The sequence below is a fragment of the Plecotus auritus genome (genome assembly GCF_963455305.1).
Source record: "Plecotus auritus genome assembly, chromosome: 12".
Classification (NCBI taxonomy): domain Eukaryota; kingdom Metazoa; phylum Chordata; class Mammalia; order Chiroptera; family Vespertilionidae; genus Plecotus; species Plecotus auritus.
Genome location: NC_137778.1, coordinates 32,926,603 through 32,939,755, shown reverse-complemented (window position 1 = coordinate 32,939,755; position 13,153 = coordinate 32,926,603). Strand labels below are relative to the sequence as shown.

The following is a 13,153-nucleotide window of genomic DNA, read 5'->3' as shown; positions in this document are numbered from 1 at the left end:
GGTGTCTAACAGCTGAGCAAATGAGCTTATTTCCATGGAAAGGACGTCCCATACATTCCTCCACCCGGGAGCCAGACCATCCTGTTGGGGTCCAGATCGCAGCCTATCTCCTGGCCTCCTGTCCTGGGAATTCAGCCTAAAATCAAATGGGCTGAAGAGGGGAGGGCAAGCCACCAACACATGCTGGGCTTCCGCTGGGTGTCATTGTGAATGGGAAATAGCATCTCAGACCTGGAAAAAGACAAAGTGCTGATTGCTTACGTCTTTGATCTCTGCTGGGGTCCGGCTGAACAGAAGCAAATGCAGCCACTTGTTAATCTTCCACCATCTGACACTTTTGGGAAATGTCAAAGGTCAACACAGTATATTTGACTAACAAATCCCAGTGGATAAAGCCAATTTACCTGCTTGATGGAGTAATATGATTGTATAGCCTAGTAGAGATAGTAAACCCCTAACTGTTGGGGTTTTCATCACTCTTTTTAAAGTTAAAAGTGTCTCACATCTCACTTAAGAGTCTTACTTAGACACACCTTTCCTGGCTGTCTTTATAGATTCTCAAATATTCTTCAAGCCAGCTTAAACAAACAAACATCTTTACCAATCTTTCACGAATGAATTAAAATAAGAATTTTGACATGGGCCCACTATGTGTGTTGATAATTTTACTTCTTAGCACTAGACTTTGTGACAGTTTATCTCATTTATTTTTTTTGTAACAACCCTGAAAGAGGTCATCGCTATTTCCATTTGTATATGAAGAGATTCGGAGAGGTTAAGATAAAACAGCAAGCGGTAGAGGGAGGGTTAGAGCCCAACAGTCTCTAGGCGAGAAACCTCAGTTAGTTAAGATTCGCTATGAAAGCCCTCTCTTCTGGGCAGCTTCCAGCCTTGGTGTGTGCGTGGAGGGCCTCCCTCGTCAGCCTCTCGGTCCTCACCTCCTGCATGGTCTCTGCCATCCAGGGGCATAAACAAAGGTCGAAGGTTCCAGAATGAGCTTCTCTCTGGGGTTGACTCACCAGGCACAGCTCAGGACTTGAACTACTGTGGGGTTTTTTGGTGTGTTTTTTTTCCTGGTGTGAGCAATCCAATACAACAAGAGGATCAGCATTTTGAGTTCCTTAACCTCTTAGGTGTTGTTCCAGTAATAGCTTCCCCTTCCTTCTGGGCTGGGGGCCGTCCCTGGCTGTCTTAGGAGCTGTAGACATTTCTGTGTAAACAACTCTCAGATTTGCAAAATCACGGTCTGAACTGGCTGCGAAGGCCAGGGTATGGACCTTTGGCAACGCTTTCAAACCATCTGCCCCCAACCTCTCTCGGCAGACAGCAGCCTCCTCTTCCTCCTGTTGAACAGGCACAATTAGCAGCAGAAAGCATGAAGCTCTCGCGCAGCCGAAGCCCACGCAGAGCCTCTTCATCAGCCCAGCCCAGCAAGGGCTCCAATCCGGTGCAGCTCGCTCAGCGTCTTCTTTTGCTCTAGCACATTTCCCCCCTGTGCTTTGCAGAGCAAAATATTTAACCAAAATAGGATGCTCTGGATTTCTTTCCTACTTTTGTCCTAGACCTTTCATGAGGCGCATCTATTAAGACCTAACCGTAAATATCACACTTAATGAGGAAATGATAGAGCCCTAGCCGGTTTGGTTCAGTGGATAGAGTGTTGGCCTGTGGACCAAAGGGTCCCAGGTTCGATTCCGGGTCAAGAGCACGTAAATTGGTTGCAGGCTCCTCCCCAGCCTGGGCCCTGGTAGGGGCTCGTGCAGGAGACAACCAATTGATGTGTTTCTCTCACATCAATGTTTCTCTCTGTCTTTCCCTCTCTCTTCCACTCTCCCTAAAAATCAATGGATAAACATATCCTTGGGCAAGGATTAACAACAGCAACAAAAAGAAATGATAGACATTTCTCTTAATGATGGAAGAAGACATGGTGCACCCATCACCACTTCTATTTAGAATTTGTATTGGAGGCCCTGGCCAGCGTTATAAGACACGAACAAATAAATGAGAAATAATGGGAGCTCTGGAGGCTCTGGCCACATGAAATAAGCGAAGACCCTGCTGGGCACCCCCGTTTCTGCATTTCATTGCCTCCTTCCTTTCTCCCTGTGAATAACAGCTACTCCTGCAGAATTTTTAGAAATGGGCCCCCGCCAAATTGGACTTAGTTCTTCCCATGAGGCTAATAATGCCATTACTGAAAAAAAACACTGACTTGCTGGCATCTCTTATTTTCTTCTGCCGGCTGAATGGCCTTCCCATAGCCTGCATCTGGACACCCAGGCTTGGAGCAGGAAAGACGCTGCCATACTCTCAGACTCGGAGAAATCAGCTACTCTGAGTCCCTTCCTCTCGGGAAAGGTTCAGAAATTTAGAAATTCACAGTCTGAGATAGAGACCTCAAAAATCATTTCTCCTGCACTTCCCTTTTCTGCTATCTATTCTGGGTCTCACGGAGAGTTATCCTTTCAACACATTTAAGACATGCTTTCTTTGTCTTCTTTTTCCTCCAGAATATCCTGCCAACCACTTGTGCTGTCCAAAGTTCGGGGATCGGGGGTACCCCGTAGGACTCCTTCAAGCCCTCCCCAGACCTTCAGAGCTCCGGAAGCTCCCACTGGATTGATGTTCTGAAGGAACTCCAAGTCCCAGCCTGGTGCCCGGGCCTGGACAGGGCCCTTAGCCATTTTCTCAAATGAGGCATGTGTGTGTCTCTCTTTTCCCTCTTGCTTTAGACAGGAGCCTTTTCTTCCCTTCTGGAACTAGCCTCAGTGAAGCCAGGAGCCCTCAGCACGAGCCCTCTGTGGACGGCCCCGCCATGACTGGGCCTGGGCAAGCCTGCCTGGTGCAACATTGGGCCCGGGCTCTTTCTCCAGTAGCAGCACTGATCGCCTCCCAGGGTCTAGGAAATGCCCCTGGGGCCACATAACCCCCACAGCTCTAGCACGCATCACGTGGCCTCTGTTCTCACCGTGGCTATGGGGGGTCTCCCTACACAAAGCCCACCAGGTCCCTGTGAGCATCTTATGACCCCTCCTCCCTCCTTTCTCTGATGTCTGCCACTTTCAATTTTCTCAGCCAAGTTCTAGTCCTCCCTGGAATGCTTGATCCCCTGAGGTCTTAATGTCAACTCCTATCAACCACACTCTCTCCCAGCACCTCACTGGCCCTGCCACCCGCCCTGAAGCTCAGAGCTACAGGGTGACCTCATTCCCAGCACCCTCGGACTCAGGCACTGTGGGTCAGGCCCCCTTCTCTGGGAAGAGGGTCAGTGTGTTTAAAAACTCGGGGTGTGAGGCAGAGATGATAAAAAATCATTCCTGAAGCACACCTGGATGCTCCGCTAGCTTGTCTAGGGGCTCTCAAAGAATTGAATTTTTTTAGCAAACAAAAAATTCTTTATTTTCCTTCTCTGCTCTCCGGAGTATTCTGTCAATCGCCTGGTATCTGTCCAGGGCCTAAACACATCCTGTACGTTTACAGGTGTTTGTTGTTTTATTTCATCTTACATAAACGTATGTGCTACATACAGTCTGTGCACGTCTCAGAAAGATATGGAATGTGGCCTGGCTGGTGTGGCTCAGCTGGCTGAATGTTGGTCTGTGCACCGAAAGGTCGCCAGTTTGATTCCTGGTCAGGGCACATGTCCAGGTTTCGGGCTCGATCCCCAGTAGGGGTTGCGCAGAAGGCAGCCGATGGATGTTTCTCTCTCTCTCTCTCTCTCCCTCGTCCTTCTTCTCTCTAAAATCAGTTTTTAAGCTATTTATTTAACAAGATACGGAATATAATGGTGAAGACGGGAAAAATCAACAAACAAAAAGTAAGCAGCTGCAGGAGCTCTTGAGGCGGTCTCATCCCTTCTGACTGGATTCCTCCCAGGAAGCGGTGACTATCATGGTTCAGTGGGTGCAAAGTTCCAGTTACACAAGACAAAGGTGTTCCAGAGACCTGCAGGTCAACACGGCGCGTTAACGATACAGGTTTGTGCACTTAAACATTTGGTAAGAGCGTAGATGTCATGCTGAGTGCTCTCACCACAAAAGCAAAGGCCCTCGGTAGCATAAGAGGCGATGTGTTTACTGTTGTGATGGTATCATGGGTGCATATACATGTCCAGACTCATCAAATTGTGCCCATTAAATGTGTGCAGGGGTTTTTTGTATGTTAATTATACATGAATAAAGCTGTAGAAAGGAGTTGTTTTCTCCTGAGAGGGAAAAGGGGAAGGAAGCAGTGACTTGAACAGTCTCTGCCACACCTGATTTCCTAATAGGATCACAGCCTTGCCCCATGTCAGTCAACATTTGTTCAACATTTGTTCTGGGAGAACAAAGCAGGCCATAATGCTGAGTAAGCTGGATGGGGTTCCGAACTGTAATTGTGTTAGGATGGAACCCCATTAGACGGATCTTATTTTCTCCATCAGTTCTCATGCTCCCAAATGTCCAGTTTCTCCTCTTGTGGCCTCCCCATCCCTGAACAGCCCAAACACCTCAGGGGCTTTCCTACTGCACTGCGGGGGACTGTTCAGTTCTCCATGGCAGAGGGCGGGGAGCCAGGGTCTCACTCACCTGTCCCTCTAGAGCAGTTGCATGGACGGTGTGGCTACAGAAGGCCAGAAGTGCAGGTTTAGGGACGAACCTAGCCCACTGCTGTGGGGGTGCACTGCATGGGCATCCGGGTCCATGTCCAGGCCTCAGTGCTGCCCTGTGTGGGGCCCTGGGACCTGGGACTCTGCTTCTTACAGTCCATGTTACCATGGCAACTATGCTAACCAAGCATGCAGGGGAGTCTGAGGCATTGAATGCAGGTTCCCAGGTTAGACTTAAACATTTTTTATTTCAGAGGCCTTGGTGCTTTGGTGGTGATCATCCTCATCCAATTTGGTAGCTTTCTCATTGCCAAGTTTGGGGAGTGTAGTGGGAGAATGGGGAAGACACAGAGGGATTGGTGTCTCACTTCCTGAAAACCCTGAGGTCCTTCTTGGAAATCCACCCAGTGACTGGCTTTGCATCCCAGAACAACTTAGGGAGAAGACTTCCTTCCCACATCTCCCTACCCCCAAGGCACAAAGATCTTCATTAAGTTGGCTTCCGGCTTGAGGGTAGGGCTGGCGATGTATTTCATTCTCTGCTTTCTGGCTCTGCCACCTCTCTCTCTCCCCAACCACCTGCTGGGACTCTGCCTCCTCTCCAGACTGTAAGTTCACTGAGGGCAGGACAGTGTCTGTCCAGTTCATGGTGGCCTCCCCCAGCGCCTGCCAGCCAGCGACTAGCAGATATAAAGGGCAAGGAAGTATGTGCCAGGTGAAGACCCACGCCTTCCTCACTCCTCACCATTGCTCAGAGCTCTCCAGAGATTGAATCCCTTTAGATCCAGTCTCCCATCCTTTAAAGCACCATCACCTTCTTTTTCTCTCTCCTTGCTTATCTGAGAGTTCATTTCCCTCCTGGAGAGGGTAACGTTAGAGAAGGTGTCTCTTTGAGGGTAAACCCACCTTGGTGGGCTGCGATCCTGCCCCATCTGGTCACCCCTCCCCACCTTAAGTTCTGGTGTGCCCCACCCCACTATTTGGATGTGACTAACAGAGTCCCATGGCTGCCATGAGTACTTTGTGGGGGGTAATTTTTAATTTTGATATAATTTAATTTGATGTAATTTAGTTTGATAGAATTCCAAACTTACAGAAAAGTTGCACGTATAGTACAAGAAACTCCCATATACCCCCTATTCATATTTCCCAGCTGGCCCATTGTTTCTTTACATTATGAAAATTTGAAGTTATCTTTTTTTTAAAATATATTTTTATTGATTTCAGAGAGGAAGGGAAAGGGAGAGAGAGATAGAAACAACAATGGTGAGAGAGAATCATTGATAGGCTGCCTCCCGTATGCCCCACACTGGGGATCGAGCCTGCAACCTGGGCATGTGCCCTTACTGGGAATCGAACAGCGATCTCCTGATTCATAGGTCGATGCTCAACCACTGAACCGCACCAGCCGGGCTGAAGTTATCTTGATATGCTGTTCAGGGTATTTACATGATCACATTTAGTTTAATTCCCTTTGAAGGTGAAAGTCTATTTTAAGGATACACATAGTATTTCTAGTTGTGAAAGTGAGTCTGTTATCAATTTGGCTTAAAACTTATTTGAAAAGTTTCCTCCTTGTCGTGTAGCATGCTCTTACTACTTGTACATAGTGATTTTAAGTGCAGCAGTAATGTTTTAATGAAGCAGTAGACTATGTTTTAGAGGAAGTTTTAGGTTTACAGAAATATTGCGCAGGAAGTAGTTCCCATATCCCCCTTGGCCTTCCCTCTCCCAGCGCCCCTCTTATTGACACCTTGCATTAGTATGGTGCATTTGGTCCAATCAAGCCAACATTCATACATCATTAATAACTAAAGTCCATAGTCCACATTATGACTCACTCTCTGCATCGCACATCTATGGGTTTTGACAAATGCCTAATGGCTTGTATTCACCACTGTAGTATCATCTACATCAAACTGTCAACAGAGGAGTTTCCCATCCTTTTCAGCCTCCTTGGCTGCCCCAAGCATCAGCCTTTCTGCACAGTCCCACCCTTGAGCAGTTTCTGTCAAGTGGGAGCGGCAGGACCAGTCCAGTGACAGCCAGGCCACAGGTCTCAGGAATCCCCCCGGAAACGCCCAGGCCAGCAGCGGGACACTCACCATGGAGCTGGAGAGAGCATCCCCAGGGCTTGAGCTTTCCCCAGGGGGCCAATCCTGCCTTTTCATTGGGGTGCAGATGGGAGGAGGGAGGAAGGTCAGGCAAGTGGCATGATTCTACGTGCCAGGACCTGTGCCAGGTGCCTGCTGTGTGTTGGCTTCCTTGTCTCTCCAAAGGCCTCGCTGGGTGGCACAGATGCTGGGCTGGTGCTCGGGGGCCAAGGGCAGCTTCCGCAGGGGGAAGACCAGCATGCAGGCCCCTCCACCCCGGGACCACTGTCAGGACACAGAGGAGGAAGGTCACTTGTAGGAGACTCCCAGTGGCCAGTGACCAGGCCCTTGGAAGGCTGGCTCTGGACTCACATATATGCTAGCCGGTCTGAATGATCCACATCCATGATCGGTGGGTAAGAGCAAAAGTAAAATTTAAACATCACACTTCATTGTTTTTAAGCACTTTCTCACATAGTCTTCCAGTTGGGCCTCATTGCTATTCTGGGAACTAAATGAGGCCAGTGAGATGACCACACAAATGAAGAAAGGGGCTTACAGAAGCCAAGGGCTTGCCCAAGGGCACAGAACTGACCCCCATTCCCATCTCCACTGTGGCCTGAAAAGCAGTCTTGCATCAGACCCCATCCCAGTGTGGGATCCAGGTTCCAATGTTGGCCTGAACCCCACTCAGTACTCCCCACCTGGGTCCTGTGAGGTGAATTCTCTGTGTTGTGATTTAGGAAGGTGTCAGAACCCATCTAATACCAAATTCCAAGAGGGCATCAAGGAATTTGTGCTGCTCTGACCCTGAACCTAGGGACTTTCCATGTGGGGGTGGGGGTGGGGAGTGGTGGGAGTACATCAAGGAAAGAATTCTTTAAAGGCTAATCAAGAGTTGACTGCATTAGGGGGGAAATGGGAAGAAAAAAATCAGGGTCTGATAAGAGTGTCTGCATCTACCAAAAATTATGAGCAGGTATTATTTTTTTAATAACTAAAAAACTGTTCTTATTTTAGGAGGAAAATGGCAACAATGGCAGAGGTTTTGAGAGCAAACAAATTAGGGTTTGGCACTTTAAAAAGTTACTTAGCCTCTCTAAACTCATTTCCTTCATCTGCAGAATGGGCACACTATAAGCATGCCCCTCAGGGCTCTCTGGAGAACTAAGGGAAGGTGGTGTCAAGCAGTGTCTGGCATGTCGTAAGTGTTCAATACATGTTTGCTTTCAACAACACATAGACTTTATTTTTTAGAAGCATTTTATTTATTTTTAACTTTATTATTATTATTATTCCTCACCTGAGGATATTTTTCCATTATTTTTAGAGAGAGTGGAAGGGAGGGGGAGAGACAGAGAGAAACTTTGATGAGAGAGAGACACGTTGATTGGTTGCCTCCTGCACGGGATTGAGCCTGTAACTGAGGTATGTGCCCTTGACCAGAATCGAACTGGGACCCTTCAGTCGTAGGCTGACATTCCATCCACTGAGCCAAACTGGCCAGGGCTTTTAGAAGCATTTTCCATTTAGGCAAAAATTGAGAAGATAATATAGGCAGTTCCTATACACCTGTACACGTCTCCCTTCTTGTGAACATTCCATGTTCATCTGGTACATTTGTTACAATTAGTGAACTGCTCTTGATATATTATTATGAACTAAATTTTGTATTTTATTCAGATTTCCTTAGTTTTAAACCAACATCCCTTTTCTGTGTCAGGATTACATGCTCACTTCGTTTTTATCATCATTATTATTTTGGGGTTAATACACACAGCAAATGCCTCTCCCAGTCCTTCCTTTTCAGGTAGTAGCCACCCAGGCAGTGAAACGTGCTCCCCTGACCTTCTATTAGGAAGCAGGGCACTGAGTTAGAGGTGAAGGCTGGGTCCTGCCCTAGAGCTGAGAAATGTGTGAGGCACTTGTTTGTATGTGTATGGGGTGCGGTTGGAAGTTCTGTTTCAGGCTGAGCAGGGGTGTGATGGGTACAACCTGAGCTTCTTTTGTTGCGGTCAAAGTCACAAGTTTGAACCTTGTATTGAGCAATAGAGTGTGTACCAGCTATTGCCTGAAGACTGGTGAATCAGAGAAGTTTCCTCACTTGCGGTCAAAGGGGAAGCTGGAGTGCCTTATAAAAACCTTCCCGGCTGGGTGTCCCTCGCCTGCTGACTTCTTGCTAGAGCTCCACACTCCTGTGCACTGAGGGTAAGTGTCCTTTCCTTGCTGAGCCCTCGGGGTCCTCAGAGTGGTGACGGCAGGGGGCCACATTGCAGGCTGTTGGAAGCCCAACCTTCTACTTGCTGGAGCTCCTCTGGGCTGACTACATTAAAAAAATTTTTTTCATTTAAATTTTATTTTACAATTACAGTTGACATGCAATATTAGTTTCAGGTGTACAATATAATGGTTAGACATTTATGTACCTTATGGTGTAAAGAACTGACTGCATTTTGGACCAAGGAGAACAGCCCTTGCTGAGCGAGGTGGACCCAGTCTCAGGACTTAGGGATGAGCTAGGTAGACCCAGTCTCAGGACTTGGGATGGCAAAGGTGGGCAGGCTGGTGATTGTCTATAAGGGACCCATGGCCTTCCACTTGGGGAAAAGGAACAGCCTGGGGAACCACGGAACCCTTCCCAGCTGAGCTTGAGTGAGCAACACCCTCTGGTTATATTATCCAGGAGTTACAGGGACATGGGCCACTGTGGCAGTTGAGGTTGATTCTTTCAACGTTAGATGGTATTAGATGTCCTCCCTCATCCAATCCACAAATGAAGAGCAGAGAGAACACAAAGCAGATGCAGGGGGAAGCCATCCCTTGTTTAAACTTTCAATGCAGAAAGAGAAGGGAGAGGGGGTCAGGGGGTGGGGGAGGAACTGTCCTAGACCTGCCTTGTCTCCTGAAGGTTAACGTGAGCTTTGAGAAGATGACTAAGCTGGAAGACCACCTGGAAGGAATCATCAACGTCTTCCACCAGTACTCAGCTCGGGTGGGAGATTTTGACACCCTCACCAAGCGTGAGCTGAAGCAGCTGATCACAAAGGAACTTGTCAACACAATCAAGGTGGGTGATGTCCATCATGGTGAACTCCCCCACGCCACCCCGCTTCACATTGAGGACAGTGGCAAGGACTGGGTGATGGAGAAACAAGGACTTGGGTGGGTTCAGCTCCAATTTCAGCACCCAAGGAAGGTCTCCCCCTGCTGGGGGGAAAGGGCCCCACCTCCCTCTCTGGGTTAACTCACTCTGTCCCCTCGAGCTGTACTCTCTCCCGCTCTGGAAGTGTTTGCACATAGGTGAGGTGGAGAAAGGCGGGCGGGTGGATTAGTGAACTACAGAGAACCTTTCAGGTCAGACTTATGTGATTCTAGGATGGCTCATGACGGTTGCCTCTCTCTGCCTTCTGTTTTGTAACATTGGATTCTCCAACACAGTTTTGGCCAATGAATGAATGTCCCTGGGCCTCCCTAAGCTGAGCTCTGAGGATAAGAAAGGGGGATGGTCTGAGCTCACTGTGTCTGCTGTCCCCTTCTCCTAGAACACCAAAGATCAAGCCACCATTGACAAAATATTCCAAGAACTGGATGCTGATCGAGATGGACAGGTCACCTTTAATGAATTCGTGGTCCTGGTGACCAGAGTGCTGGTGACTGCCCATGAGAATATCCACAAAGAGTAAGCAGCTCTGAGTGGCTTTTCCCCAGCAATGCCTGCAAGAAGAATGGAGGGAAGTGAGAGTTAATAAATGTATTCTTGAAAAGTTCTTAACCGTGTCTGCGCACTTCTTTTCTTTCCATGTCCATGGCTTTCAAACTTGATGACAACTTACCCCTGCTATTCTGACAGGCCTCATTTAGACCCCTGAGACCCCTTCTCTGTTCATTTGTTCACCACCTATTTATTAAATGTCCGCCACGTGTGCATTTATTCATTCTTTCTACAAATATTCTATGATAGCCAGAGACTAAAGACACAAAGTTTCTGTCCTCTTGGGGCTTGCATTCTAGTGGGGAGGGGATAGAAAATAAATAGACAAACAAATGGGGTGGGGGAGGGGATGGGGAGTGGTGGGGGTACATCAAGGAAACTTGCAGCCATATATATTATGATACACTGGTAGGTAATGATAGGTGATCTGAGGAAAGCTAAAATGGGGAAGTAAGATTGGGGGAGGAAGGGTGTTGTTTAGAGAGGACGACTGAGGAATGCATGTGAGCAGAAATCTGAAAGACAGGAAGGAGAGCAGCATGCCACTATCCGGGGTCCGAGAGTTCTTGGCAGAGCAGCTAAGGCCCTGGGGTGAACATATATTTGGCTTGCTCAAAGAACAGCACTAAAGGCAATGTGCAGGAGCTGAGATGGGGGTGGTGGGAGGTGTGCACCTACAGGGAGCAGGGAGCAGGTCCTATCTGCACTTGGGGAGCACTTGGGAGCCACTGGGGGCTTTTGAGCAAGGGAGCGAGATGATTTCACTTATATTTGCAAAGGATTACTCTGGCTGGCTTGGTGGAGAAGAGCTAGCCAGAGGCAGGCAAGAGTAGAAGCAGGGAGACCAGCCAAGGAGGGATTCTCCAGAGCAGCCCTGGCCAAGAGAAATATAATGGGGCCACACTTCGTCATCGTGTATGTACTTGCAGCCATATTACTTGAAGCCATAATTTGAGGAAATTAACATGAATGGACGTTGAGAACATTATGCTAAGTGAAATAAGTCCATCAGAAAAAGTTGAGAACCATAAGATTTCACTTATATGTGGGATAGAAAACAGAAACTCATAGACACAGGCAACAGTATGGCAGTTACCAAAAGGAAGGATGTGGGAGGTAGTAAAGAGTAAAGGGGACCCATAAATGGTGATGGAAGATGACTTGATTTTGGGTGGTGGGCACACAATGCAATATACGGGTCATGTATCAGAAATGTACACTTGAAACCTGTATAATCTTATTAACCAATGTCACCCCAATAAGTTTAATTTAAAGAAAAAGAAGGAGGAGGAGGAGGAGGTGGTAGAGGAAGAGGAGGAGGAGGAGAAGAGAAGGAGAAGGAGAAGAAGGGGAGAGGAAGAAAGGAACAGCAGCCAGGCACATTCTTGAGCTCTGGAAAACCCTCCAGAAGTTGGTCCCTGGCCCCTCTTCAGCTGGAGGAATAGGCCAGAAGGACAGAGTTTGTGACAAAATTTAAGAAAGATTAGGCAGCCTGGCCGGTGTGGCTTAGTGGTTGAGCATTGACCCAGGAACCAAGAGGTTCCTGGTTTAATTCCAGGTCAGGGCACATACCCAGGTTGTGGGCTTGATCCTCCGGGGGGGTGGGGGGGGGCGCATGCCTTGCAGGAGGCCGCCTATTGATGTCTCTTTCTCATCGGTGTTTCTATCTCTGTATCCCTCTCCCTTCCACCCTCTCTAAAGTCAATAAAAACAGATTAAAAAAAAGAAAGATTAGGTAACTTGCTGGAGCCAGGTCTGACAGATTTACGGGAAAGTGAGAAGAAGGAGAGCTTTATATTGGGGGTGGGGGTAAGTTTGTCCTTCTGTTTATTCAGTGCAATTCTTGGGATTAAAAGGGTAGTTAGTGGCCAAGAGTATGAATATTGAAGTTAAATTTCTGGTTTCAGAGTTTAGTTCTACTACCTACTAATTGTGAAACCTTGAACAAGTTATTTAAAATCTCTAAGCCTCAGTTTCCTCATCTATGAAATGGGAATAATAATAGCACCTCCCAGGGTTGTGGATCGGATCATCTAACGGCACTTGTAAAGCACTTTAGCACAGCACCTGATACCGAGTGAGCACTCAGTAGATAGTAATTTATACAGGAGGTAATAGTTGTAGCTGGTCACCGGTCAGTTTCTTTCTTCCTTTCTTCCTTTCTTCCTTTCTTCCTTCCTTCCTTCCTTCCTTCCTTCCTTCCTTCCTTCCTTCCTTCCTTCCTTCCTTCCTTCCTTCCTTCCTTCCTTCCTTCCTTTCTTTCTTTCTCTCTCTCTCTTTCTTTCTCTCTCCCTCCCTCTCCCTCCCTCTCCCTCCCTCCCTCCTTTCTTTCTTTCTCTCCCCCTCCCCCCCCCCCTCTCTCTCTCAGGTTATTTTTAGGGGTCAGCTGTTCAGTTAGGGTTGACCAGTGTTAGACAAGTAACCAAGGGCAGTTAGCAGTTAGGTGTGAGCTGTCCCCAAAGGCCTCTAAACTAGCCCCAGCTGCTGTTCTGCAAACTGGGGTTCCTGCGCAACGCACTCACCTATGTCCGTGATCGCTTCTGAGGGATATAGTATTCAAAAAAAAAAAAAACCCGACAAGAACAAAATTCCGTGTATTTGCTATTTTGAAAACATATACCAGCCATGATTTCGTTTGAAAATAACCAACTAAACCACAAATTGAACGTAAATCCTATTTTTAAAAAATTGAAGGAACCCCAAGCTTGGGCGAAATCCATCCGCGGCACCTGAGGGCAATGAAAAGCGCCCTCATCC

General features: G+C 47.6%; 1 protein-coding gene across 1 annotated transcript; it reads left to right on the top strand.

Annotated features, from left to right (window-relative positions):
- Nucleotides 1-8,724: 8,724 nt before the first annotated feature.
- Nucleotides 8,725-10,451, top strand: LOC308237645 (protein S100-A12-like). The gene is made up of 3 exons (XM_080648472.1): nt 8,725-8,892; nt 9,593-9,751; nt 10,227-10,451. Exons 2-3 carry the CDS (start codon nt 9,614-9,616, stop codon nt 10,365-10,367), a joined length of 279 nt encoding a protein of 92 aa, XP_080504598.1. The 5' UTR covers nt 8,725-8,892; nt 9,593-9,613; the 3' UTR covers nt 10,368-10,451.
- Nucleotides 10,452-13,153: the final 2,702 nt, after the last annotated feature.